This window comes from Budorcas taxicolor, chromosome 3 (genome assembly GCF_023091745.1).
Source record: "Budorcas taxicolor isolate Tak-1 chromosome 3, Takin1.1, whole genome shotgun sequence".
Taxonomy (NCBI): domain Eukaryota; kingdom Metazoa; phylum Chordata; class Mammalia; order Artiodactyla; family Bovidae; genus Budorcas; species Budorcas taxicolor.
Genome location: NC_068912.1, coordinates 16741996 through 16769780, shown reverse-complemented (window position 1 = coordinate 16769780; position 27785 = coordinate 16741996). Strand labels below are relative to the sequence as shown.

General features: G+C 45.0%; 1 protein-coding gene across 2 annotated transcripts; it reads right to left on the bottom strand.

Annotated features, from left to right (window-relative positions):
* Positions 1-5840: 5840 nt before the first annotated feature.
* On the bottom strand, positions 5841-25465 carry TPM3 (tropomyosin 3). 2 transcript variants are annotated; one of them, XM_052636631.1, is made up of 10 exons: positions 25247-25465; positions 24509-24634; positions 11732-11865; positions 10304-10421; positions 10145-10215; positions 8761-8836; positions 8066-8128; positions 7809-7878; positions 6768-6846; positions 5841-6042 (listed from the first exon to the last, which is right to left on the bottom strand). In XM_052636631.1, the coding sequence occupies exons 1-10, from the start codon at positions 25358-25360 to the stop codon at positions 6039-6041; spliced, it is 855 nt and encodes a 284-aa protein (XP_052492591.1). In that variant the 5' UTR covers positions 25361-25465; the 3' UTR covers positions 5841-6038. The 2 variants fall into 2 exon arrangements, with proteins under 2 accessions (XP_052492591.1, XP_052492592.1); XM_052636632.1 differs by lacking the exon at positions 5841-6042 and having other exon boundaries at positions 6764-6846.
* Positions 25466-27785: the final 2320 nt, after the last annotated feature.

Here is a 27785-nt window from a genome sequence, read left to right as displayed (position 1 = left end):
TTTTTGCTGGGGTCCAGGTCAGTGGAGTGAGCCGTAAGCTCGGTTTAATGGGCATCAGTGAGCCCTGCCCATCAGTCACATAGATCATGCAGCGTTAGCTTCAGCTCATTAGAAAGCAGGCGGTTTCGCTCAAGTTGGCTGTAGAGACGCTCTGCAGCAGCAATGGAGAGGAGAGAAAACAAGAGAAGGAGAGGAGAAAGAGGAAGAGAAAGAGAAAAAGGGAAAGTTAGTAGAGTACCGGAAGTAAATCTTGAGACTTTCAACTACCTGGTATATATAACATGCATCTGTAAGGCTGGATGGATGCAAGGATTCAGTCAGTTGGTGAAAAGACCAACAGAGGAATAAAATAAAAAATGCAGGCTAACAAGCTGAAAGGATGACATTTTGAGAGAGAAAAATACCTCCTTCACAGTATTTATTAAGAAACTGAGATAAGTGAAATAGCAAAAGAAGGAATACAATTGGCTTATAAGAAATACATTTACAAAAATTAGAGTTTGTAAGGAACTGATGCGAATAGTTGAATATTCTTCTATAAAAGCATTTAATACAGCATTATGAACGGGAGACTGGGATACATAGCCCATACTCACTCAACCCTACACTTTGTAATGCTTTTTGTGGTAGGTGTTGAGTGAAAGACCTATTATAGTGGCACATCCAATCAAAACCCAACTTCACCGAACCTGTTAGTGGCCACAGTCGCCAGCCCCAGGGAAGGTGGATTACTAATGCAAGCCAGTCAAGACTATCCTGTTTCTCCAGCCTCACTAGCAGCTTAGGGGGATCACGTGATCCAGTTCTGGCCAATGATGTAGGAGGTAGCGTTTTGTCTGGGGGCTTCTGGAAAAACTAGCCTTCTTTCTTGCCTTGGACATGGATATGATGACTTGAGTAGCAAATTTCGACTAAGAAAAAAGGGCCTTAAGAATCACAGAAACCCCAACTACATCAAGCCAAAGCTACTCAAATCAAGACTTTTTATTATGAGAGAAAAATAACCCCATATTTATTTAAGCTGCTATTAAGATGTGTCTTAACTAAAAGCGTTCCTGATACAAGTAAGTGCTCAAATCCCCTGGCTTTATCTGGATTTTCCACTTGGAGCACATCTTAAAGAGGTACAGAGTGGTGATCGTCTTGTAATGTATAGAAATATCAAATCACAAATCACTATGTTGTGCATCAGTAACTAATATAAACTTAGTGTTATAAGTCAATTATACTTCAACAGTCTCACAGAAAAAGAGATCATATTTGTGGTTACCAGAGGGGGAGAGTGTGTGTATGGGGGTATTGGATGAAGGCAGTCAAAAGGTATAAACTTCCAGTCATAAAATAAATAAGCGACTTAGCAGCAGAGATGTAATATACAATATAATACAGTCAGTGCTGCTCTGTATGTTTTATATATGAAAGGTGTTTTTAAAAAGTCATCCTAGAAGTTCTCATCACAAGAAAAAAAATTTTTTTTTAATAAACGAGAAAGAGGGGCTACAGCGACTCCAAATTCATGAGACCAACACAAGGGTACTGGTCTACTAGTCTGCTCCTAGTCTACGCCTAATGTCGGCCTCGTGTTCATAAACAAGTTTCTTCCTATGTTTTACAGTCTGTTTCAAAATGGTCTCAGAAACTCAGTATGAAAAAGACTTCTCTGTCTTGCATCTGTGGGCTCACTGTGGGCATTGCCCAGTTACCTTGCCTTCTGGACTGAGGTTTTCCCAGTTCTACCCAGAAGCAGGGGACTAAGGGGCAGAATTGGAGAGAATTTTAAAAACTGCACTTCCTACTAAATCAGTGTCACAATAGGAGGAATACTCTCCCTCCCCTCCCCCTAGAGGGGATTTGAGAAATGTCTGAGGGCAGGTTTTAATTGTCACAATAACTGGAGGGTCTGACATATTTATTGGGCAGGGGACAGCAATAAATAGCATTGTTCTATACATCCCAGAATTATCCTGACCTAAAGGGCTTTAAAGTCCACCATTGAGAAACACTGTCCTAGTCTACACTAGTCCATCAGGTCTGGGATTGGACCTGTCTTATTCACTGGGGCAACGCTGACCAACAGTAGGGGTTCATATTGTGTTAAAATCTCATTCCTTGAACTTTTTGGTGTTATATTACATCCAGAGACCATTTGCAACCTGGCTGTTCCATAACATCTATATCTAAGTTAGTCTTAGTGTGACTCCCACTATCTTAGGAAAGATAGGTGTTATTAGGATCCTAACTCTAAAAAGTCTGGTCAGGGAGAGTTTTGTTCCACTTAGGGAAGAAATAAAGAGGCAGAGAAGAAGTGGAAGCATTTTATTGCCTGATTAAATCCTAGAACTTCTAGTTCCTTTAGAATTGCATCAGGTCAGAAAGATAAATGTGATTGTTTTCTAACCTTTAACTTTGTAATAAGTAAGGTTTCTAACTCTGTTATATCTATTAACTAAAAATTCAGGACCAGATACTAGTTCATTAAATTTCTTGGTTCCCTGTAAGAGCAAATAAAACGAACAAACAAAAAGCAAGTCAGAAAATCCCCCTTTGGTCTGATTTTCCTTTCAGGGAATAATCCCACGGATGCTACACATTCTTAGGCTTCACTAGTCTGAATCAGGTCAATTTCATTCTGTAACAGGAAAAGGATGGGTGTGCCTGGAATAAGGGAAACTCTATCAGTGTTAAAGACTCACATTCAAGGAATGATGTAGAACAGATTTTGCTTTGTTTTTTTAAACTCCTCTCTCATGTTAAGGCTAAGGAATATTCAACCAATATCATGTGAATGGAGGAGTCTGGGTGTGGCTAAGACAAGGCTGCCTAACATAACAGGTCAGTTCCACCCATCAGGTAACTTGGGATCCAGTCACATTTTTATTCCTTGTCCCAACAATGGTAATGAGGAAGGGAAGAATGGATCCCAACACATCAGCCTGTGGTTTTTTCCTTAGAAATTAAGATGAGGAAAATTAAGGGGTGAAGCACTTTGCTCTGAGATTACCAATGCTCTGATGCTTCACCCTATTCCCATAGCAAGTCTTGGCTCAAGTAACATAAGATGGTTTCTACACCTCACTCTTCTTCTTTCTCCAGTCTTAGTTCTTTCCCTTGTTAGAAGCCTTCCTCTGTGCCAAAGTCAATTCCTTCTGCCCACATACTAAAACAGCTGGTACTATACAATGAACGGAGCAGCCACTAGCCACATGTGGTTAATTAAATTCAGAACTAAAAGTCAGCAGAATTAGAATTTAGTTCCTGGGTCACACTAACCACACCGAGTACTCAACAACCCCATGTGGCCGGTGGCTGAGATACTGGAAATCACTGTCAAAGGTTCGGACAGACATCATTGTTCTAGACTATACTCCAAGCCTCTTTTTTCCTTTCCATCAGTTTGCTTCTGCTCCTTGAAGTATGGGTCCTCTCCTTGTCCTTAATGCTCAAAATATTCCCTTAAATTAATAAAACATCAATGACAATTATGTTTTCATAATTTTCAATTATCATCCTTCTCTACCTGTTAAAGTTGAGAATCACCAGAAATCACCCAGTGACTCAAATTTTTTTAAGTTACTCATTTCTGCTATCCTTCCAACCAGTTCCATTTGGCTTCCACCTCTACAGAGATTTTCCTCTGCTTAGTTTTTCATTTTCCATTTGCAAGTGTCTTTAGGATTCGAATTTACTTCCATGGCCTAACCTGCCTGCCAACCTGATGGGACTCCTAAATCTCTTTTGTATCAAACTCTCCCCCTCCAGTGCTAGGATTTGTTTTCATCTTGGATACCAGCTAGCTTTACAGACTTATTCCCTTGCCTTCCCAAACCAGGACCATATGACTTCCCTACACCTTTAATACCACCATTTTCCTAGGTTCAAAACCAGTCATCCTTGATGCTTCCTTCTTGCATTTAGTGACCATTCTTCCTAACACCCACGGTCAGCACCATCCCCTAACACCACTATCTAGGTCAGATTTTTCTCCCTGGGAAACTGCAATAACATAACCCAGTATTTCCTAAACTGTGGTACAGTCACTGTTAGTGATATGTGAGAAGACTGCAGACAGCATACTTTTGTGAACTTAATTAGCTATATGACTTTAATGTTCATTAGGAAAAAAACACTAGCACATGTCAAAACTTGATATCAAGTTAGAATTGTGTAGTGTAAGAACTTTTTTTTTTAGCATGAGAAATTTTTAAATGAGTAAATTTTAAAAAATAATGTAGGCTGCATATAAATATGGAAAAAGTAGTCAAAAGCGTTATGCAAATGAATGAAATCTGGGAATCACTGCCTTAATGGATCACTTTGATAATCTGCTCCCTTCCCAATACGTTCTTAACTTAGCTGCCAAATTAACTCTTCTTTCTACTCAGAACACATCCTTGTTCAAAATCTCTAGTGGTACCCCCATCACCTACAAAATAAAATTAAAACTCCCCAGCCTGATTACAGCACATACCTGTTCCCTAGTTTATCTAAATGGACCCTTAAACCTCTGGTGTCCTTCCCAAGTCTATGCTTTTGTTCTTTTGGTTCTCTTTGATGAAAATGCTGAAGATCCACTTTCCTTCAACCAGACTGTCAAAAATCCAATCTTTTTGAAATCCAATAAAAATGAAGAGGAAAGTTTTAACCTGTTTATTAAGTAACTTGTATGTGCCTCCTATCATGACACTTTTCTTATCATCAGCACTGCAATCAACCTCTTCCTCCCTGAGGGTACTTGATTATCTGGGGTACTCATCACACATCTCTAGTTTTATACACATGTTTTCTCTCCTATTAGATTCTGAGCAACCTGAGAGTAAGGAAGATGCCTCCGCCTTAATACCCTGTGCCTAAACTAGTAATAACCTGTACCTTAATCACAAAGGCTGTATGGCAAAAAGAAATGGTATGGACAGAAAGAAAACTGAATTCATCGGGACCTAAAGTTTTAAATTAGAGAAAACCTCTATACCTGGCTGTATGTGTTTAAAAGAAAGCCAAATTTTAAATATATACTATGCTGAGAAACTGAAGTACTAAGTGGATTACACTTAGGTATTTAGGTAAGTATAAACGATGATTACACTACTGAGATTAAACTATCTCTGCTATGTAAATCAGCATAGGAATTTCCGGAAGATTGATATTTAATTCCACAACATGAACTTAGGAAAAATCCTACTAGAAGCAATTTACCATATTTATGCTTGTACTAAAAAAAGTGGTACCTGTGTATAACATCTGAAATATGCATTACTGATTGTTTTCATTTTTCCAGTTACAATCATTTATCACTTATATTCCACTAGCATATACTAGCAGGCAAACTACTTAGTGAGCCTCAAATATGTAAGAAAGGTTGATAACTGCTGGAAATTCTACCTATGATGTATTTTCTCTGACTTGGGGCAATATACTTAGTCAATTTCAGCAGTCACATATTTGGGTCCACCGGGTATTCTGAGGATGAGCCAGTGGTAAAAGGGTAGAGAGGATATATTGAGAGGTACTTCAGTGGTCTCTAAAAGAAGAACCTAAGGAGAAGACAAACATTCCAGACAGGATGACTTAAGAACCTGGAAGTAAAGGACTTGGATAATTTCATTCAGCTTGAGTGTCAAACTAGAGCTCCTATTCTAAGGAACCTCTCCTAGTCCACCACTCTGATAGATCAGTTGAATTTAAATGTCAAGAAAAAATAGACACACACAAAAGTGGCTTTGATTATATAAGTCAGAGGAGGGAGAGCCTACAATAGCTGCGCCCCACATCACACCCCCAAGGCTCCTTTTTAGGGACAGCAGCAGCTTTGTCAATGACACAAATGCAGGGTAGCATGAGGCTTCCGGCAGCTTAACATTTTAATTTGGGGTGAGGGGTGGAAGAGAATACATAAGTTGTTTTGTGGCCACCTCCCCCCCGCCCATCGTAATGCCTTGGGGATCAGCCAGGCTGACCCAAATGGAATCCAGAGCGAGAGTGGGGCGTTGGGTTCCCCGAGGAAAGGGGGTAGATCCAGAACAGAGCAGAAACGGTGATAATTATCTGTGTGAAAAAGTAAGGAGACTCTAGGTGAGAAGGACAAGCATCAATCTAGACAGCAATTCGGGAGAGAGGAAGAGGAGAAAAAGGTCGGTGGCAGTAGGAATGATAAAAAGACAGCCAGATACTGCAGCCTGAGTAATTTGGCTTCTTTTCAGTTAGTGGGGAAAAGGCAGATTAGCGTCAAGGATCAGGGATCCACAGCAAACAGATGAAGGCCCCCACAACTCTTTTTGGTGCTTTTTACTGCCTGGCTTGCTCTGGGACTTGGCTCAACCTTTTAGGTGAATTTGGTATTTCCAATCATGGGTGTTCCACCTGAACTTCAGTATCAGGGTACAAACTATACACACCAGGAAGTCTGGGTGCTATGGCCCAAGTCACTGGCTCTCTGGGCCCTAGTTCTTTAATTGTATGACAACACAATTATCTTAAGCAGTAACTCTTCTGAGATGAGACTTAAGAAACAAACGGGAAAATCCCGGCATCATAATGAAGGGACCATGAATAAAAAGTACAAAAATTACACGTAGATCAGGGTTCTACTGCTGATCCAGGATGACATGCCTCCGCAGCTTTTGCCAACAAGTAACCAGCACCAATGTTTTAAAGGTAAGAGTGGAGATTCTAGTTTCCAGAAGACAAAAGCAGAGCACACTACGCAGAGACTGTACCCCCAGCCACCCACAAGCCAAGGCCCCAGCCCCACTCTGCTGTCAGATAGTTACATAGAGGTCATGTCATTGAGGGCGTGGTCCAGCTCCTCGCTAATGGCCTTGTACTTCAGTTTCTGGGCATAGAGCTCATCTGGACAGGCACAGGAACCACAGGGAGGAATGAGGACACACAGTAATAGGTATCAGAAGCAGATGAAGAGAGGGAATCGTTAGAAATGAGGGAAAGCGTGACCATGGGTCTAATCCCACCTTGAGGAGAATATCTATCCTGGTAGCCATGACTGGCCATTTTCAGATCCACTGTCCCCAAGACCAACCAGACTTGATACCTCTGATACTTCTAATCAACTGCAGCAAAGGTTGAGAACCTGGGCACAGTCGTGACTAGAAATTCCAATTACCAAAGGCACTCAAGAGGATACCACTCCCACCCAGCGAACCTGATTCCTAGTAGTGATAACACTGAATTTAACAAAAATAGAAAAAGGAGAAAATACACTTTAATACTCAGACACTTAATATTCAGACATACCAAGCATGACCAATATTCTTGGCCCCTTTGCTCTACAGGTTGCCTGCCCCAAACTCTCCCAAAGAATATTCTGCTACCCAGAGTGTAGCAAATCAGTATATCTAAGACTTCTTAGAGAAAAGTACAAACTTTCTCTTGCTAGGGTAGATGCAGCTGCCAAATTGCAGGGGCAGGAAGCATTCAGAAAGCCCCTGGCATTGGTCAGCTCTGAGAAGTGGTCATTCCACCGCTGCGTCCCTTGGTGAGGTCCCCCTTCAACTTGAGTGGTGAACAACATTGCCCAAAGTAGCCATGGGGTGACATGGGGGTAACATGCCATGACCTATCTCCTCCAAGGGGAGGATACAAATTCCAGAATATTAGGTTAAGTCTTATTAAAGGAAAAGACTAAGTATAAAAATCCAGTTCCAAGATCTGGCCCACTTCACCTGGCTGTGGCACAGGACAGGGCATAGGATGCATGCCAGGTCACCACCAAATCCTTTTGGTGTTGAGGGGAAGAGGGTCAAAGGGCAAGGTCTTCCTCTCTATTCATTTTAATCCCTCACCAGGCTCCATACCTTCCAAATCATCAATTGTCTTTTCCAGCTTGGCTACCGATCTCTCAGCAAACTCAGCACGGGTCTCTGCCTAGGGGAACATGAAATGAGTCAGAATCAGAGATAAATAAGACAGTTCGAGAAGGGCCTCTATTTTTTCCACCTTCTGCTTCTATAATTTTCAGAACCAAAGCCAGCTAGCCTAAGTCAACAAAATGCCTTATATGCCTCTCAATGCCTTGGGGGCCCCTTCCTCATACATAATCCCCCCAGCTCACCTCCTTGAGTTTATCGGTAAGAATCTTTATCTCTTCCTCATATTTGTCTTCTTTTTGAGAGTACTGTAAGAGAAGTAGAATAAACATCTCAGAATAGATATTACTCACAAAGATGACACCCCACTCCCAACATTTACATTCAACATCCTTAGATTGAATGTGTTGAATGATCCATGAGAGAGAACAAGGCTGTTTCAGAACAAACAGTCCTTAAAACCTACAAATCAATGTCCTTGGAGCCACGATAACCTCAGACTCCACCAGGACCGTTATTTTTAAAATGGGCCTAGGCCTTGATCAACACAGGAAGGCATTCTTCCTGCCTCCAGGCTAATGAGTCAATGTGGCGACACCTGGAGGCCATGTGGCTGAAACAGTCCCACAAGAAGCTAAAGACAAGCCATCTTTCTTCATGCCCATTAGGTTTCAGATCTGATACTACTTGTTGCCCCCAAACATCAGCATAGCAGTATCAGCCTGAGGAGAACATCAATCACCCCGGGAACGTGAGACCAAGAAGTTACTTTAACTACAGCAATCAAAGTGCGCGGGAATTGGCATTAAACCCGAATCTGGAGAGAACAGGTGGATACTTCTCACTGGATTATATAAGGAATGAGTTTCTCCCATTTTTCATCAAGGGCAGGGCTGGGCCCAGGCCCCAAAGCCTGTCACTTTTACAAACCAGCCCCTACCTTCTCCGCCTGAGCCTCAAGAGACTTGAGGTTGTTGGTGACATTCTTCAGCTCCTCCTCCAGCTCAGAACACTTACTGTGAATATTTTAAATACCGCAGGAGAGGAAAGGGGAAGAAGAGAATAAAAAAAGGGAGAGAGACACACAGACATGAATTGAACCTATATGTAGAGAGAGTTGGAAGGCATACTGGGGGAAAGAGAAGTTCCCAGGTTATCTGAGCAAGCATCAACCCTCCTCCCTCTACCAGAGAACACATCAGGAGCTGGGCCCTCCTGGGCTGGGACTCAGAGTGTTCGGACACTAGTTAAGAAAACACCTGAGAAATCACTACCAGGAACAAATCAGAACAGCTACCTGGGGTGGAAGTGGGAACGGATGCCCAACCCAAAGAGTCCCCCAAATCACCCAAGGGAAGGCGAGACCCTGTGGAGAGGCAGTGAAGTAATTAGGAAAGGAGAGATGAAAGATGCCAAGTAAGTGGAGAGGAATGGAGCATTCCATGAAGAGATGAGAAAGCACTCAACAAACCAACCAGTGGAGGGGAGGCAGCTGCAAAACAGAACAAAAACAAAACCGAACAAAATCACACCATACACAGAACCGCTCTGTGGGTTTAATGGTTAGTACCTTTTCTTCAGCAGCACTCAGACACTTCAGGTTCTGGTCCATCAGTCTGATTTGCTCATCCATCTCTCGGCAACGGCTGTTAGTGATAGTCACAGGGATCGCACAAGCCAGGTGGTGGGGAGGGAGAAAGGTCAAAAAGGAACACAGCAAGGAAACAAGCAGCAAAATGGGGGAGAAAAAATCAAAAAAAAAATGGAAAGAAAAACATCACCATGGTCATGATATGTTATGTCTAGGAGAGGGAAATGCAAGGGAAGCACAAATAAATCTGTATCAGCATGGACTTTGTTAAACAAGGCCCAGAAGGTGCCATCAGGGGAACAGGTCATGTCTGCTTTTGCCCAAAAGTTCCCCAGCAGCTTCGAGAAGCAGTAAAAACAGAGACAGATCTTAAGTCAGCACAGCCACTTCAATGCCTCAAGGAGAAGCAGAACCCAGTTGGAAGGACCCAGTAGGCCTGCTGGCCAACAGTTCACCATTTTTTTTTTTTTCCAGATTTCATCTTCCCCTCAATTTATAAACCTTCCCAACAAGAAATCAGGAAGGCTCATTTGTCACATGGTGTGAATTAAGACAGTTAAGAAAAGCCCAAAGCCATTCTTGGGGCTAAAAGGAAAAAAGCATTCTAGATGACTCCCACTCTCTAGGTCCTGTTTAACAAGGCTGAAGAAATGCTAGTTTATTCACATTAGTGCCCAAGCCAAAAGGGAAGGAGCAGAATGGTGCAGCAAGATTTGGGGGGCAAGATACTCACGACTCTGCCAGCTCGGCTCGCTCCTCTGTGCGCTCCAAGTCTCCCTCAATAATCACCAACTTGCGAGCCACCTACGGGAAACGACATCGGTTCAGTTCAGTGGAGCAAAGAGAAGGGGCCGATATCACTGGAGAGAGGGACAAGCGAAGAGTGCCATACCTCTTCATACTTCCTGTCTGCCTCTTCTGCAATGTGCTTAGCTTCTTTGAGTTGGATTTCCTGGAGTTCCATTTTTTCTTCATCTTTTAAGGCTCGGTTTTCAATAACCTTCATACCTCTGCCAGAAACAACATGGACAGATGCAGCGCTGACAGCCTGCGGAGCCTGTCAGCAGCTCAACTCTAAGGGACCCAGGACTGCACCATGTAAAGCCCAGGCCTCTCTGCTTGTGTCGCTCAAAAACAATTTTCATAGCACCTTCTCACCTTAGTTATTCTGCTTAAAATCTTTTCTTATAAATACATGTTTATTTAAAAATTAAACATTTAAATAAACAGTCTAAAGCAAAAAGTCTCTCTAATTCTAGTCCTGCTCATCAAAAGTAATTGAATACCTGATAATCCTTCTGGAAATGTTTTATATACCAAAAATCTCATCACCTTTCCCCACGCCACAAAGGAACCATACTACACTGCTCTGCAATTTGTTTTCCTCACTTTCTATAATTTGGCCACTATTCTATAATAGTATACACATAGCACTCTTATTTATTTTCATGGCTGCACTGTGTTAATGTACTCCCAACAAGGAATTTTTTTAATTCTGAAAAGTCTTAGTTTGTGTAAGTCATCACACACTTTTGTTCTCATTTTAAGTCACATGTGGCAAGAAGCCAATTGGCTATTTTCAACAAAGATGATCTGGTTCAAGGACTGTGGTTCTAACCCTGGGTACACATTAGAATTATCGATGGAGGGGGGAGTTCTCTGGTTGCCTAGTGGTAAGAGCTCTGGGCTTTCATTGCTGGGTCCTGGGTTTAATTCTTGGTTGGGGAACTGAGATTCTGCAAGCGAGGCCATGCAGTACTCCCCCAAAATTTACTGGAGAGCTTTAAAAATAGCCAGGCCCCTTTCACAACGGGTTCTAACTGATTTGAGAGGGGACCCAGGCATTCTGATGTATTTTTTAAACTCCCCAAAGATCCCTACCATGCACTCTCATGATTCTAACAGTGCAGCCAGGGACGAGAGAGCTTATTAAATCAGTGATTACTGGGCTCCACCTCTGATCCACTGATGAGTGGCAAAGGCTGCTGATGGGCCTTTCTCCCAAATTCCTGGTGTAGCTGGTCTGGAACCTCACTTTGAGAACCACTTTGAGTGGGTGCTAAATGGAGGCCACTACAGCGATACTATTACTAGGTGAATTTATAGAGAAACACCAGTTACACAAGGGTCATGGATCCAGGTAACCCTTCCTCTGTCGGTTTTCATATGTAGAGAATATGAGGGACAGAAGGAAAGAAGATCCTGTGTAAAGACAGGTCACTGTTTTTTTTTAAAAAAATAGGTTTTTAAGGAATCTGTTTGATTAGAGCCATTATGAACAACTTTTGAAATCCACACTTCATCAGGCCCCGCTACATACCTCTCGCTCTCATCAGCAGCTTTCTCAGCTTCCTCCAGCTTTTGCAGGGCAGTGGCCAGGCGCTCTTGAGCTCGGTCCAGCTCCTCTTCAACCAGCTGGATCCTACGGTTCAAGGAGGCCACCTCAGCCTCAGCCTGTGTTTAAGTGAAAGAATGGGAAAAAGAATCAGAGGCATGATGAAAAGAAACTGAACTACGACACTAAGACGGGTTGAATACCACCATGAGGAAGCCGGAGTCTTGCAGGGTAGAACTTGTCTTAACTCAGATGCACGTTAGGCCGAGCAGACATGCTTATATACTCTGTGTTATGACAGGTATTTTCCTCCCTTTCCCATCAATGAATTCCCATATGTTCCACAGGAAAAGTGTTTCAAAACTCAGTTCCTTGCCCAGCCCAGTGTCAGTTAGTACAACCCCCTTTTTGGACTCAGTTCAAATTCCTAAACGCACTAGTGTCAGAAAAGGTAAACCAGTGAAGGGGTCTGCCTGAGTTCTGGTTTAGAGACATGTCTTATTCTGCAGCAGCTTTCCCATAAGTGTCACATAAAGCGGAAAAATTTAAAAAGGTTTCTCAAAGCGGGAATTTTGGATTATCTGTTAATCTGCTGCTTAACTCAAGTTGTTGACCCTCTGATAACCTTACTCTAACACACCCAACAAGAGGATGACTAGCCAAGAGAATGTTTTCCAGAAGGACCTTCCAGACCAGAAAACAAAAGGATGGAATATTGGGATACCGACTTTCCACCCTTTCAACTGGCCCCCACTTCCCGCCTTTTGAAAGTTGACTACAAGGAGTTTCTTTGGGCTAAAATGATCTGCTTTGATGGCATTACCAGAAAAACTGGGGGCAGAAGAGAATGTTCCCTCCAGGCCTTCCACCACCCATCCAAATTTCTGAATTGTGACCCTATCTATTCCTCAAGTCACTCCCTTAGCCTCACCCTCCACTACAGTGTAGGACAATCTTCTCCCTGGCTCCCACCCCACAATAAAAAGCACAGGTTGGAGTCCAAGTAATCCCATGCCTCTTCCTGGGCCATGAATAAGAAGCAAGGAAAGAAGGAGGCAGCCGCATAAGCAAGAATTCTACTGGTAGAGAAGCCTCGCTCTTATGATTGCCCTTCCCCTCCCCACACCTTTGCTGGTGGCAAGTACACTGACTGTCACAACTGCACAAGAATTTAATCTGCCCTGCACACTACCCAGTTCAGATGCTTATCCAAATACTTGGTAAACACGATCTCTCCTCTACAGCCCAGATTGCGCCTGAATTCTATTACCCTGATTTCCTCCTGGCAGTCAGGGGTGGGGGTAGCTATAGAAATAATCTGGGCCACCAGCCCCTATGGGAAGGGATATAGCCCAAAAGACTCCTGTTAAGAACTGGGTTACATAGCACACAAAAATTTCCAAATACAAACATGGGCGATTCAAGGAACTGCAGGGGCCGGGGCTATATAACCACTGCCCTACAGGAAAAGAAAATCAAGATGTCTACATAAGCTGAAATTACTAAGAAACCGTTTGCATCTCTATTCAAAATAGCACAGAGACGAGGATTCTCTGGTCCTGTCTCAGGAAACCTAGGAAAACACAGATTTCACCTCACAAGCTCAAAAAGGCTAACAGGTCAAAGTTATTATGAATCTGGCGATCAGGCAACAACTGTGAAAGAACTGAGAACTGACAATTCAATCATTTATTTGCCCCACCCCACTACCTTCAGTTGCCTAGAACTTAAAAAAAAAAAAAAGAAGACGGAACCCAGATTTGAAGGAAGCTCATGAAATCTAAGTCCCCACCCAGCGCACCGGCAGTTACCCAAATGAAGTAAAGATAACAGGCTTTGGGGGCGGGGGTGTATAGTTTCCATGACAACAAGCTGGCTCAGGCAGTTTCTCCCACAAATCAGCATTTACAATAGAATTCTTCGCAAGGCTGAAAAGGGAGGAGGAGAAAACACATCTTGGTGCCCTAATCAGAGCATGCGCACACTGAACAAGCCCGTACCAAAAACAGAACGCAGGATGGGAGTCCCACAGCAAAAGCTTTGGAGACCCCCGTGGGGAGCAGAGGGAGAGCAAGGTAGTCACTGTTCTATTTTTTTCTCTTCCTACAGAGGATCAGTTCTCTTTACAGTGAAACAAAAGCTTGCAGAATCAAGATCTGTTTAATACTTAAAGGAATAAGGGAAGACACCTACCTGACTTTTCCTTCCAGCCAGAACCTATGCACAATGCCTGTCCCTTTCAGGTCAATTAAGTGGTACCCAGAAACTGAGTGGGACTAACTTCTGCAGGTGACAATGGGAAACATGGCCCCGGGAAACATTAACTTCATGCTGTCTATCATCCTAGGTTTAGCATGTGGTTTTGATCTTTCAGCCTGTTCACCTCTACCTAGGTTGGAGGTACACTGTGAGGTCCTTCCTTCAGGTAATAATAGGATTCTCCACTACCCAGTAGGCAAAGATTCCAAGGCCAGAGAGGAGAACAAAGCAGCGACTGACTCACTTCAGAAGATGGCTGACAACAGCTTCAGCTAGTAAATGAGTTTAAGTGCTACCATCCTTCACACTAAAGAGACTGCCGAAGAGCACCATACCCATCAAGGCAGGAAAGACAGGAGACGTGTTCAGAGGCAGATCAGGGCCAAGGACAGAGGGGATTAGCCTAAATCTGGTATTCTGCCACTCCAGGGTTTCTCTTTTTAGACAAAAGCCAGAGATGAAATTCAAAGGAAAAGAGTAATAGAAAAGTTAGGCTTGAGCCCTGTGAGTAAAGGACTGCTCTGGTTTACAGTGTTCACAAATGTATCTACCCAGGGAGATACTGTGTCCTTGGGGACTTTAAATTTCATCAAGGGGGAGGCAAGTTGGAAGGAAGGGAGCAGTTATCTGTTCCAGAGTAAACAAAGGTGGAGACCAAGCGGAGGTACTCAGAGCAAAGGGCTATTTGCCTCTCCCCTATGAGTATGTGCTCTTAGTATGAAGTAAGAAAAAAAAAAAAAAAAAGCAAACCTAAACCAAGGAAAGGTGATAAAGTCAGTGGCTTATCCCACCAGACCCTACAAACAGAAGAGAGCTACACAATGGGCAGACAGTCTAACCACCACCACCACCCACCCCCTGCAGACTAGGAATTTGGGAATAAGGCCACAATCAAACTGCTATTCAAAGCCCACTCACTCCCTCAATAGTATTCCTAAATTTTTTAGACCAGGAGAAAAAAAAAAAAAAAAGAGGGAGAAATACCAGAAGTTAGGAGACAAGTATTAAAAACAGATAAGGTGAACTGTACACTTAAAAATGGTTAAAACAGTCAACATTTACCACTGTATCTTTACCACCACAACACACACACACAGATGAGGGAAAAGACTGTACTGAAATATTATGTTGCCATCTGTTTCAGTTTCGCAAAAAAGTACAAAGGAGATTCAAAATCGAAAGTGGATTTGACAAGGTGCTACATTATAATTATATATAGGCTTCCCTGGTGGCTCAGAGGTTAAAGCATCTGCCTCCAATGTGGGACACCTGGGTTCGATCCCTGGGTCGGGAAGATCCCCTGGAGATTAAGGAAATGGTAACCCACTCCAGTATTCTTGCCTGGAGAATCCCATGGACGGAGAAGCCTGGTAGGCTACAGTCTACGGGGTTGCAAAGAGTCGGACACGACTGAGCGACTTCACCTTCACCTTACATTACAAAAGATACATCTCTAGGTCAAGAGCAGTAGAGATGGTTTCCAGAACCACTCAGTCGGCTCTGGACTCGTCCAGCCTCCCAACAAGGGTTGGATGGTAACACAAAGCAACCAGAAAAGTAATTACGTGACAATCCCACTAACGGCATGCAATAACATAAGGGAGGGCAAAGCTTCCAGCTCCAGGCGGGAAGAGCCTGCAAAATCCACATTCCAGAATGCCCTAAGAGGATAACAGGTAGTTCAGGCACTCCCCCTCTCTCCCTTCCCACAGGTGTTTCCTCAGGAGGAATTCAAAGTTCACTAGAGCAGAAAGTCAAAAGATTTGGCACTTTTCAAGCTGGGGGGTAGAAAATACTGGTTTCATAAATATTTAACTATCACTCTACTTCCCCATCTGAGTGAGGGCTTCCTCACTAGAACTCACTCAGCTCAGTAAGCAAATCTGGCAGGCTCTGAGTAAGGGAGAAGCTTAAGAAAAACCTGAAGCTGCTCACTCTGCTCTCTCACCTATCAGCCTAGGTTGGGAAAAAAAAAAAGGAGTGAAGTTTCCCTGCAAGGAAAATTACCAAATCCTGAGTGGAGTGAATGTCCAGGATATCCTAGGGGGGAAACCAAGTCCTGGGGGCTACTGAGGGTGGGGGTAATTACATCATCTACCCTAGAATCATTCCTAGCATGCCCTTACTTTGAGCCCATGCTCTAGGTCAACACGTGGCCAGTTCCTTACAGCCACCCAGTCTCCCCCGTTAAGGGGATCTGGTCTCCAGAACAAAGGAGATGAGAAAGTGTCACTAGTCATAAAGAGTCACCCAGCCAGTTCATCTCACTAGAATGATAATTAGAAGTTACAAGCATAATGAACGGAGGAAAAATCCACTGAGAAATGAGTGACTGAGGAAACCAAGCTCCCAGCATTTCCATGCCCAGTTGTAAAAAGAAATAACTATTCTAACAATCTTTAAGTATTAACCTGGAGGGCAGCTGCTTCTCTCATTTCCCCAAAACATTAATTCTCAGCCACTCCCCAAAAAAGCAGCCAAAAGTGGGGAGGGGAGAACAAGGAATACCAATAAACCACAAGAGTTCTTTCATTAGGTCTTCAAATTTTAGCAACAGTTACTTTCCCCTCCTGCCTCAGGATCCTCCAAAATCAAAGCCTCAACTCAGGAAATCAGTTCTACCCACTAGACTGCACCTTAAATCGTGGAAAACCTATGGCTTACTAAAACTAGCCCACCATTTCTCAACAGAAAGCAGTTTCAAGAATCACCGTTCAATCTATGAGCACATTATGTCTCAACTTTTAGTTGAACAAATTTGGCACTCCATCAGATTCTCTACCACATACTCTCGCTTATCAGCTCTGTTTGGAAGAAGTGTTCTTAAACGGTTCAGCTTGCACTCTTCACACTTCAGCAATAAAGGCCTCAATCTGGCAGAAGATCCCGCCTTCCAGGTAGTCATGGAAGCTAGGCAGGTTTTGTCAGTTCCTACATTTGCACTCACAGAGGCAGTGAGGTACTACCTCCTCTCCTCCAGTTTCACGTCGACAGAGTGGGTTTAGCAGCTGCAAGTGTTCCCCCTAAGAGGAAAGGGCCCCAGACCGGAGGATGGGAGGCGGTGCTGTGGCCTCAACCTCCTCCAGGGAGGGCACCGCGCTTCCTCAGTCGACTGCTGCCTCATTTCCTGAGCAGGAGGAGGGAGCGGAAAAGCTGCCAGAAGGCCAGGCCGGGGGCTTTCCGGCTGTTCCCACCCTCTACCCTCCACCCTTCCACGGTAAATTCGGCTCTGCTCCCCTCCAGATCAGAGAGGCATCCACCTACTCTCACCCTTTGGGCCGGAAACCCCAAACGAGAGCAAAGTACCCCACCCCACCGGGGAAGTGGGGGAGGGAGAGGCCGCTGAGCCCCTCCCTTGACCGCGCCCGACTCGGAGGGATTGAATGAATGAGCCGGGAGAAAAGAGGAAGAAAGCCACGCCTCAGACCCCGGGAGGCTCAATTCCTTCAAAAGTCAAGTCCGCTTGCTCCAGCGGCCAGTGTCCGCCTCACCTACTTGAGGTCCAAGTGAAGCTAAGCCCCACCCATCCTCCGGACTTCAACTTCATCTCGGATTATGCTGGCCCCTAAGGACCGTGCTCCACCGCAAAAATCCGGCCCCACTTCGGGGTCCCATCTGCTCCAGCGCCTGCCTCTCCCTCACGCGCCTCGCCCTCTCCGTACCTGTTCTCGGGCCCGTCTTTCTCCCTCCACTTCCCGCTGGAGGCGCTCGGCCCTCTCCTCTGCATCATCGGCCTGCTGCTGCAGAACCTGGATCTTGCGCTTCACCGCCTCTATGGTGGTGATCCCGGCCATGGTCCCCACCCAGCGTCGGCTTGCCTTCGGGTTCCTGCCTCCTCCGCTCGGCGTTGCAGCCGCTTCTCACCCCTACTTCCGCCTGCTCCGCCCTGAAATACCGGAACTCACCCACCCGCCCGGATGTGACGCTACGACCGCCGCGCCCTCCCACCACCAGGCGGGCGGGAATGCAGTCAGCTAGAGGGAGGCCAGGGGCCGAAAGCGAGGGGCGGGGCGAGCCCGCCCAGTACCCCTGGGCGACCGCTTCCAGACTCTCCCTCCGGCCAGCAAAGGAGGGCGGGGTTGGGAAGAGGGAGGGCTACCATGGTAACCAGAAGGCGCGTAGTGGTTAAGCCTCTCCAGCCCTGGGCAGGCTGCCCACAGTGGTTGACCCCTCACTCCTGGCACCCTGTGTCCTCTCCAGAACATAAACACCCCACAAGCCTCTACTTCACCCACCCCACAAATGCTCCAAACCCAAGTGATAAAAAAAGCCTAGACTTTCTGGGCCTCATCTTCAAGAGTGCTGCTCTCCAGCCTCCTTTCAAAGTCAGGTCAGGTAGGTGCTCTCCTGTCTCCTGAAAGTCAGTGAAGGGAATTAATGGGGGGTGAAAAGATGGGCAGTGGGTGAAGAGATGGGCAGTTTGCAAAATTCTCATTCTGTTTGACACCAGTTATGAACGTGTTCAATTCAGAATACTGGTCTTTTCCCCTGTTACTTTTGAGAATCAGTATACACCAGTGATTTACCAGCCTCTCCAAACCTTGAATGATTCAGGACTTTGTAATTAATCATTGCTTACAATTCCTTTTGTAGGTGAGGAATGTGTCTTAAGCCTCCATTTTATCAGAAGGAGTCCTCTATTACAGACTAGTGTCACCAGATCCTTTGTGCAACAGCACTGATAGGAGCATCTGAAAAACATACACAGTATTGTGAATCTCAGCCTTCCCTCTGTGTTAGAACTTTCACCAATTTCACACTACTTCTGCTTCCAGGTACCCCAGCAGCTATTTATCAGTTAGAAACCACCCCTATAGGCATTGCCATGCGAGATTTTTAGAAGCACAGTAATAAAGAGCCTGGAGGATTTTACTCTTCCCTCTTATTTCTTTGTATTCCTCCCACCTTCTCAGTAAGTAATAGTAATAAGCCTCTCCTGTTGGTGCAGATCTCTTTTTCTCTAGGGAGTTAGGATGTCGACCAGGATTTAAAATTAAGAATCCTGACCCCCAAGAAGATTAATAAGTAAGACATTGGTGCTGCGCTCAATGCCTTGTTCTGAAGACACTCCCACCAGAGGCTGTCTTCAACTATCTGCATTTAGAAATAATGAGCATTTAGACTAATCAGAAGAAACAGAAACAACTCAGACAATAAATAATGTGCTTGATAGAGTAACCTATTCACTGATTTACCACCACCATTCCCCCGCTACCCCCAGGAAATGGAAAGAAAAAAGCAGGGTTTGAAGTTTCAGTAAACTCTGCCCTGATGGCCTACGAACTTTCCCAGCTCTCTTTGGAGAAATCTAATGAGAGGGATTTTTGAGAAACCTATATGCAGGTCAGGAAGCAACAGTTAGAACTGGACATGGAACAACAGACTGGTTACGAATAGGAAAAGGTGTACGTCAAGGCTGTATATTGTCACCCTGCTTATTTAACTTATATGCAGAGTACATCATGAGAAACGCTGGACTGGAAGAAGCACAAGCTGGAATCAAGATTGCTGGGAGAAATGTCAGTAACCTCAGATATGCAGATGACACCACCCTTATGGCAGAAAGTGAAGAGGAACTAAAAAGCCTCTTGATGAAAGTGAAAGAGGAGAGTGAAAAAGTTGGCTTAAAGCTCAACATTCAGAAAACGAAGATCATGGCATCTGGTCCCATCACTTCATGGGAAATAGACGGGGAAACAGTGGAAACAGTGTCAGACTTTATTTTTTGGGCTCCCAAATCACTGCAGAGGGTGACTGCAGCCATGAAATTAAAAGACGCTTACTCCTTGAAAGAAAAGTTATGACCAACCTAGATAGCATGTTGAAAAGCAGAGATATTACTTTGCCAACAAAGGTCCATCTAGTCAAGGCTATGATTTTTCCAGTGGTCATGTATGGATGTGAGAGTTGGACTGTGAAGAAAGCTGAGCGCCAAAGAATTGATGCTTTTGAACGGTGGTGTTGGAGAAGACTCTTGAGAGTCCCTTGGAGTGCAAGGAGATCCAACCAGTCCATTCTGAAGGAGATCAGCCCTGGGTGTTCATTGGAAGGACTGATGCTGAAGCTGAAACTCCAATACTTTGGCCACCTCATGTGAAGAGTTGACTCATTGGAAAAGACTCTGATGCTGGGAGGGATTGGGGGCAGGACGCGAAGGGGACGACAGGGGATGAGATGGCTGGATGGTATCACTGACTCGATGGATGTGAGTCTGAGTGAACTCCGGGAATTGGTGATGGACAGGGAGGCCTGGCGTGCTGCGATTCATGGAGTCACAAAGAGTCAGACACGACTGAGCAACTGCACTGAACTGAACTGAATGAGAGGGATTATGTAAATAAAAATGAGACTTTGTCATCTCAGTGCTGATCAGCAGGGGACACTATTGCACTGCTCCCTTGCCCTACTGAAGAACTAGAGGACTTCATCTTAGACAAACCAAATGAGTGTTGAGAGCACCACTGCATTCCTGAGGCTGGTAGATTTGAACAGATAATCTCTCGATCCAGGGAAACAGGTGGACTGACTCCTAATGACCTTTAAAAGCATGATGGATGGGCAGCACGGGGCCTAGTGCTATTGTTTTCCTGGTAACCAACAGTACAGTATATCAACAGGTGTATATGTCTGTCCTCTCCCTCTTCTCCCATCCCTTTCACCTCCTAGCCTTGAAAAAAGTATAACTTGTGTGTCCTAACTATTGCATTCTCCTTTTGTTTTACCTTCAACAGCTTCTGATTTCATCTCAGATCAAAAGAACCTTCCACATGGTTGCACCACAGTGTGAATGTTCTTACCATCAGTGACTTGTACACTTAAACATGGTTAAAAGGGCAAATTTTACAGTATGTATATATTTTTCACAATTAAAAAACAAAAAGGACCTTGGATGAATTTATGGAGGAAATAAATGAAGTTCAGACTGACCTTGCCACACCCTCACCCTTTCTTTGTTCAAGGAGTCCTAGCAAATCCTATGCTTTCCAAATTGGCTTCTCAGGTAATCAGCACTCCCAGGTTCTCTTCCCCTTATATTTACATCAAAGTAATGGTGATCGCAGCCATGAAATTAAAAGAGGCTTACTTCTTGGAAGGAAAGTTATGACCAACCTAGATAGCATATTAAAAAGCAGAGACATTACTTTGCCAACCAAGGTCCATCTAGTCAAGGCTATGGTTTTTCCAGTGGTCATGTATGGATGTGAGAGTTGGACTGTGGAGAAAGCTGAGTGCCAAAGAACTGATGCTTTTGAACTGTGGTGTTGGAGAAGACTCTTGAGAGTCCCTTGGACTGCGAGGAGATCCAACCAGTCCATCCTAAAGGAGATCAGTCCTGGATGTTCATTGGAAGGACTGATGCTGAGGCTGAAACTCCAATAGTCTGGCCACTTCATGCGAAGAGTTGACTCATTGGAAAAGACCCTGATGCTGGGAGGGATTGGGGTCAAGAGGAGAAGGGGACAACAGACGATGAGATGGCTGGATGGCATCACCTTTTCAATGCACATGAGTTTGGGTGAACTCTGGGAGTTGGTGATGGACAGGGAGGCCTGGTGTGCTGCGATTCATGGGGTCGCAAAGAGTCGGACATGACTGAGCGACTGAACTGAACTGAATGTGCTTTCTTTGCTTGTTTATTCATCTCAAGGGCAGAAGCTGAGCTGTGAACTCCCTTGCTATTAGAAAGAGCGCCCTCCCTTCAAAGATGCATGTATTCTGTGCTGCTGACTCTGACTCTCGCTCTCTACTTGAAACCTGTTGCCTCCTCTTTATTTAGTGCTTTCCCCAATTCCCATAGACACCTTCCTTTCCTTCTTTGACCCTTTGAGGCAGCAGCCAACAAACTTCTGTAAAGGGCCAGATAGTAAATATTTCTGATTTTGTGGGCCGTAGTGTGTGGCTGCTACTCTCTTGTAGGGGGAAAGTCAGTAGCTGCTGCTGCTACTAAGCGGCTTCAGTCTTGTCTGATTCTGTGGGACCCCATAGACGGCAGCCCACCAGGCTCCCCCGTCCCTGGGATTCTCCAGGCAAGAACACTGGAGTGGGTTGCCATTTCCTTCTCCAATGCATGAAAGTGAAAAGTGAAGGTGAAGTCGCTCAGTCGTGTCCAACTCTTCGAGACCCCGTGGACTGCAGCCTACCAGGCTCCTCCGTCCATGGGATTTTCCAGGCAAGAGGACTGGAGTGGGGTGCAGTAGGGCAATATGTAAATGAATGGGCATGGAAATGTTCCAACAAAACTTTGTAGGAAACCAGGCCGAAGCATCATTTACCCCACAGGTGATAGTTTGCTGACCCCAGCTTTGAGAAAAGAAACCTTTCTTCCAGTTGCCATCTTCAGTTCAGTTTAGTCGCTCAGTCGTGTCTGACTCTTTGTGACCCCATGGACTGCAGCACAACAGGCTTCCCAGTCCATCACCAACTCCCGGAGCTTACTCAGACTCATGTCCATTGAGTTGGTGATGCCATCCAACCATCTCATCCTCTGTTGTCCCTTTCTCCTCCTGCCTTCAATCTTTCCCAGCATCAGGGTATTTTCAAATGAGTCAGTTCTTTGCATCAGGTGACCAAAGTATTGGAGCTTCAACTTCAGCATCAGTCCTTCAATATTCAGGACTGATTTCCTTTAGGATAGACTGGTTGGATCACCTTGCAGTCCAGGGGACTTTGAAGAGTCTTCTCCAACACCACAGTTCAAAAGATGGATTTCCATCTTAACCCCAAGTTTGTTTGCCTCTTGCCTACAAGCTTCTCCTCCTATTTCTTGTTCTCTGACATATCTCTGAGGGGACTTCATGACTTTTGGGGAAAGCTAACAAGAGGGAGAGAAGTTGAATGAAGTTTTTTTACCCATACTTTACATATTTAAATGGTTTTGGTAGCTTCCTATATGTCTATGAGAAGTTTCTTTCAAATGCATATACTGAGTAGACCCTGTCTAGGTGGGGACTGACGTGTGCTTACGTGTGTATGTGTAAGGACAAATAGAATTCATCTCCAACAAATTCCTTTATCTTTCCAATGGTATCAGTATATTGTCTAGAGCCTCTATGTCATTCTTTCTCTCCCCAAATCTTGGGTTAATCTTGTTTGTTGTTTTCATTGTTCCCGGAAATACCTCCTCAAACCCATATGCTAGCTATACCAGCCTAAGGACTTTCCCGGAGAGTTGTTACAATTTTGTTACATCTCACAAAATTGTTATCAACCTGACATTGTGTCCATTTGTGAAAACCTACTCCTATGCCTATTTATTTGAACCAGAGAGATATAGTCATCTATCCTTGTAACCTAAGTTAGGCAAGTCCAGCAGGCCATCAAGCTCTAGCCCAGAGTCCTGGAGTAACCTGTGATGTTCACAGTTTTCCAAGAAGAGAGAATGAGTAGTTTGCAGTGGCGTAAACTTTTGGAAACTATGAACATGTATCATGTATATAATACGCTGTCTGTCTGTGACCTCTGGTGTGATATATTCAACAACGCTCACCACTTCCCCAGGTCACTGAAAGTGGCAGAAAGCCAGCAGGGAGATCAGAAACCTAAGAGTAAAGAAGTGAGCGAGAGGATCCGAAAACATTTCTGAACCTCCTACTCTGTTTCTAGCTGTTTTCCGAAACCAGATGTGATTTTAAAAATACTTTCTTACTAAATGCTGAAAAATGACTGTATTTCCATCAATACCAGAACATTCTTTTGTTGCTGTTAAGATTCCTGTGTTACTTTTCTTCCACAAATCTTTTCTTGTAGTCTCTCATTTATCTTTGTGGTTAACTTCAAGGTTGACGATAAAGGGAAATGGGTGACTATGAGATAACATGAAGTGGAAAAGAGAGTTTATTTCATTTTCAAGTGGAAAAACTCAGCCCTAGAGAAGCTGAATAATTTAATCAAGGTCACAGAGTGAGGTCTGGTGGTAACAACTTTACTCCCTGGTCCTTCTTATTTCTGATATATCATTCTAAGATTCTCTCAGCTGCCCTATAAGCAATGCTTTCTATGGCATCTCTGTGGCATAAGGTCAGATGCCCACATTGGCCAAGATAAATAAACCCATATAGGGCCAGGGTCAGTGTGACCTCCTTTGTCCCATTGTGAAATCTGAGCTAGCTCTGCTGGGCAGTTGAGAGATGAGAGGTTCCCTATTAATACACATATCTACATGCCAGTCCTTGGACACAAAAGCTAAGAATGTGGCATGGGGGAGGAGGTGGGGTAAGTGATAGCACTGTGGACTTGGAGTTCCCTCCCTTTGTCCAGGTCCTGGGAAAGATAATTAAATCCTGGATTGAGGGTAAGAAAAATGAGACTTCTGCATGTTTTAAAGAATGAAAGTATATGCCAATAAGGGTATACCACCATGTGGGGAAAATGTATGTGGGTATCTACGCCTATGTTCTGAGAATCCACAAGTGTATATATGTCCAAGTATGTTTAGAATTCAGTTGTTAACACGAAGATCTATTTGCACAGGTTGAACCCACCCCCCAGTTTCCCTGTACTCACATCGGCTGCTTTCTTCTCCGCCAGCTCCAGCTTCTCCTGAGCATCCTTCAGAGCTTCCGAATACTTGTCCAGCTCATCCTCTGTCCCTTTCAGCTTCTTCTGCATGGCTGCCAGCTCATCTTCCAGCTGTGGAAGCCCCAAGAGTCACACACAAGACACGCAGACACAACAGTGCAGGCACAGACCCTAGGCCCTTGAGTCTGACAGACCCCTGAGCTCACCCTCTATGTTACCATCCTCAGAGAGACAGCACACGTTCTTCCTCATCAGTTTCAGCCAACTGCCCCAGGAATGATGCTATGGCCTTGGCCTGTGACCTTGTAATCTCTGACCCTAAAATGACCAGGCCATGCTGAGTTTTCATTAAGACACTGGGATGGTAAATATCTTCAGATGTCAATGTCTGTGACCCCATTTAAGGGAAAAGAGATGCTGCATGCCAAGCTCCCACCTTTTCCTCTAGAAGTCAGGAGTTATTCCAAAACATGATCCACTCCCACTTAAATCCAGCAGACAGACTGTGGCTCAGAAGGGGCCACTGACTTTCACAAGGTCACACAGTCAGTCTAAGGCAAATACCCTAGATGCCCTCTTCATGTGCTGTGAGGCTGGGGAAGAAGAGGAATCCCTCCTGCCCAAAGGATGAGCTGGCACCAGTGGTCACTGCCTTTCCCACCAAAACTCTTCCATTTCAGTTTGGTTCACCAGCCGGTAAGAGAGACCAAGGCTAAGGCCTACCTGCTTACTTCTTTCTTCTGCCTGCTTCTGCTCAGCTTCCGCTTGCTCTGCCCGATCCAGAGCGTTCTCCTTGTCCAGCTTCAGCATCTGCATCTTTTTCTTGATGGCCTCCATCCTGAACAGCGGCCGCTGGGGAGCTCACCTGTGAATACTGGAGGACTGGAGACTAGGGAAAGAAAGGAGGGGCTGCTGGCTGAGTGACTAGCTCCCCAGACCTGGGCCTTTATTTCTGCCCATGGCTCCACCTCTTGTTCCTAATATGGTCTTCCCAGCTCCCTCTGCCCCATCATTGTTCTCAGGGGAACACAGGGTGAGACACTTTGATGGACTGACATCACCAGCAAAGAAAAATTAGGGAACAGCTGAGGCTGATTTTAGACAATGGAAAGTGGGGGAGGGAAAGGTTCTCCCTGACCCTGAAACTTTCCACTCACACTGGGCAACTCCATGCATATTTTAAAAGAGCAAGGAAGGGGGAGGGGTAGGATACTGAAACAGAGAAGGGTACTTTGGCAATTCTAGAATGGTAGTTTTCACCCAAAGCATGACTAGTTTTCCTAGTTTGCCCTTCAGCTTTCCCCTGACTCTCATCCAGACTGTGTTGGATGCTAATCAAATTCCATTGGTTGAGTTTTACATTTTGATTCCTGGTATTTAGGGATCTTGAGCAACAGTGAAGAGGGGAGATCACCCATGATCCTTGACTATTCCCCAGATCCCCAGATCAAGTTACTGTGCTATTTTGAGAGTCTCTAATGGGCAGGGAGACATTATTCCTCCCTGCTTAAGAACCAGGGGGATGGAGTAAGAGCATAGGGTTGGGGTTTGGATGGCCATCCCAGAGTTTCAGGCCAGTGGGCAGGGAAAGAAAAGTGGGAGACACAGTAAACCAGATAGGGTCATGTCCTCTGTTTCTCCATAGAGATCTTTAAATAGAACTTTCATACCCACATAGACCAAGGTCTTGTTGCTCCCTACTCTTCTCACCCTCTGCTCCCTTCTTCACAGCTGCCCCCAGTCATCATCATCATCACCATTACCAGCTCTGTTCTCCCTGGCTTAGCTCCAGGCTCTGTTCATTCCACTTGGAGCCTTGCTACTGACAGGTGGTAGTTGATCCCTGACACGGGCACCATACAATCTGAGAATATGCCAGAGAGAGGTGGGCACTGTTCAAGGTGACCCGGACTACCAGGGAAAAATATAAATGGTGCTCATTAGTCATTATGTCAAGGATAGATGGATGGTGTTAATACTAGGCTCCAATGATGGGGTGACTGAAACACCTACCTCTAATCACTAGAGGTAAATACACAGATAGAACCATCAGCTGAACCATCTTGAAAGAAAACAGAAAAACCAAAGACCCCTACTATTGGCCTTAGGGAACAGGAGTCCCAGGGACAGGAAACATTGGATAATAAGGTGGGGAGATTGAATAAGGAGGAGAAGAACACAAGGACAGGAAAAGATCAGAGCCATTTCCCTTCTAGCACAAGGAAAAGAAGCTTCACAGGTGGCAGTAGTAGTAAAGAACCCACTTTCCAATGCAGGGGAAGTAAGAGATGCGAGTTCGATCCCTGGGTCTGGAAGATCCCCTGGAGGAGGGCATGGCGACCCACTCCAGTATTCTTGCCTGGAGAATCCCATGACAGAGGAGCCTGGTGGGCTATAGTCTGGGAGGTTGCAAAGAGTGGGACATGACTGAAATGACTTAGCATGCACACACAAGGGAAAGAGAGAGGAAGATTTGATACCCAGACTCCAGTTCTCCCCTGCTCCCACACTATCCCTCCAGGTTAAGATTGAAACCCACATGGGCTGCAGCCACTAGTCTTCTAAAGGGGTCCTGGAGAAAATAGGTTCAGTAAAAAAAAAAAAAAAACAGGAACCCCAGAGCCCCAGAAGTTGGGGTAAGAAAGAGTATGATGCCAAATTGCCTACTGCTGTAAGAATATGTTTGACATTTAGTTGGTTCCTAATTAAACAACCCAATATCAAACATATCACACAGAAGCAGGCAGAAGAGCTTTCATGGCCCTCTGCCTTCCTCCCCACTGCAAAGAAAGGGCAGAGCAGACACGTCAGGCACCAACCCCTGAGAGCCATCTGTCTGGGGAAAGGGCACCAACCCCTGCTCTTCACCTCCTAAGACAGCCGGCTCTTACTCATCGGCTCTTCGTGCCATCCCTGTCTTGGCTCCTTTGCTACCAGTGCCTGGCCTTTGCTTGATCACGTTAGCCTACACCAGGAAGAATATCTGGCAGCCCTCTGCATCCGGGCACCTATCCTTTCCAAAAGCTCCAACACAGTTTCTTCCCCTGGTGTCACGGCCTCAGCGCTCAGAGGATCAACGGTGTCAGCAGCCCCTTGTCAACCTTGCCACCTGCTCCCCTCAGTTCCCCTCCAGCTGCCCCCAAGGCTTTCCGGGAGAGGGGGTGGGGGCTTGCACGTCCTGCTTTACCTTTCCAACGCCCCCACAAGGCTGCTGAGGGCCTTTCAGCGGACCCTTTCCTGGAACCTGCCTGCTCTTGAGAAC

Bases quoted from the DNA above. Each gene is read 5' to 3' on its own strand.
- TPM3 (XM_052636631.1), bottom strand. From the start codon at position 25,360: ATGGAGGCCATCAAGAAAAAGATGCAGATGCTGAAGCTGGACAAGGAG. The intron at 24,635-25,246 runs GTAGGCCTTAGC...GGGCTTCCACAG, and splicing joins CAGAAGAAAGAAGTAAGCAG to CTGGAAGATGAGCTGGCAGC. The intron at 8,129-8,760 runs GTAGGGGCTGGT...CTTCTCTTACAG, and splicing joins TTGAGGCTCAGGCGGAGAAG to TACTCTCAAAAAGAAGACAA.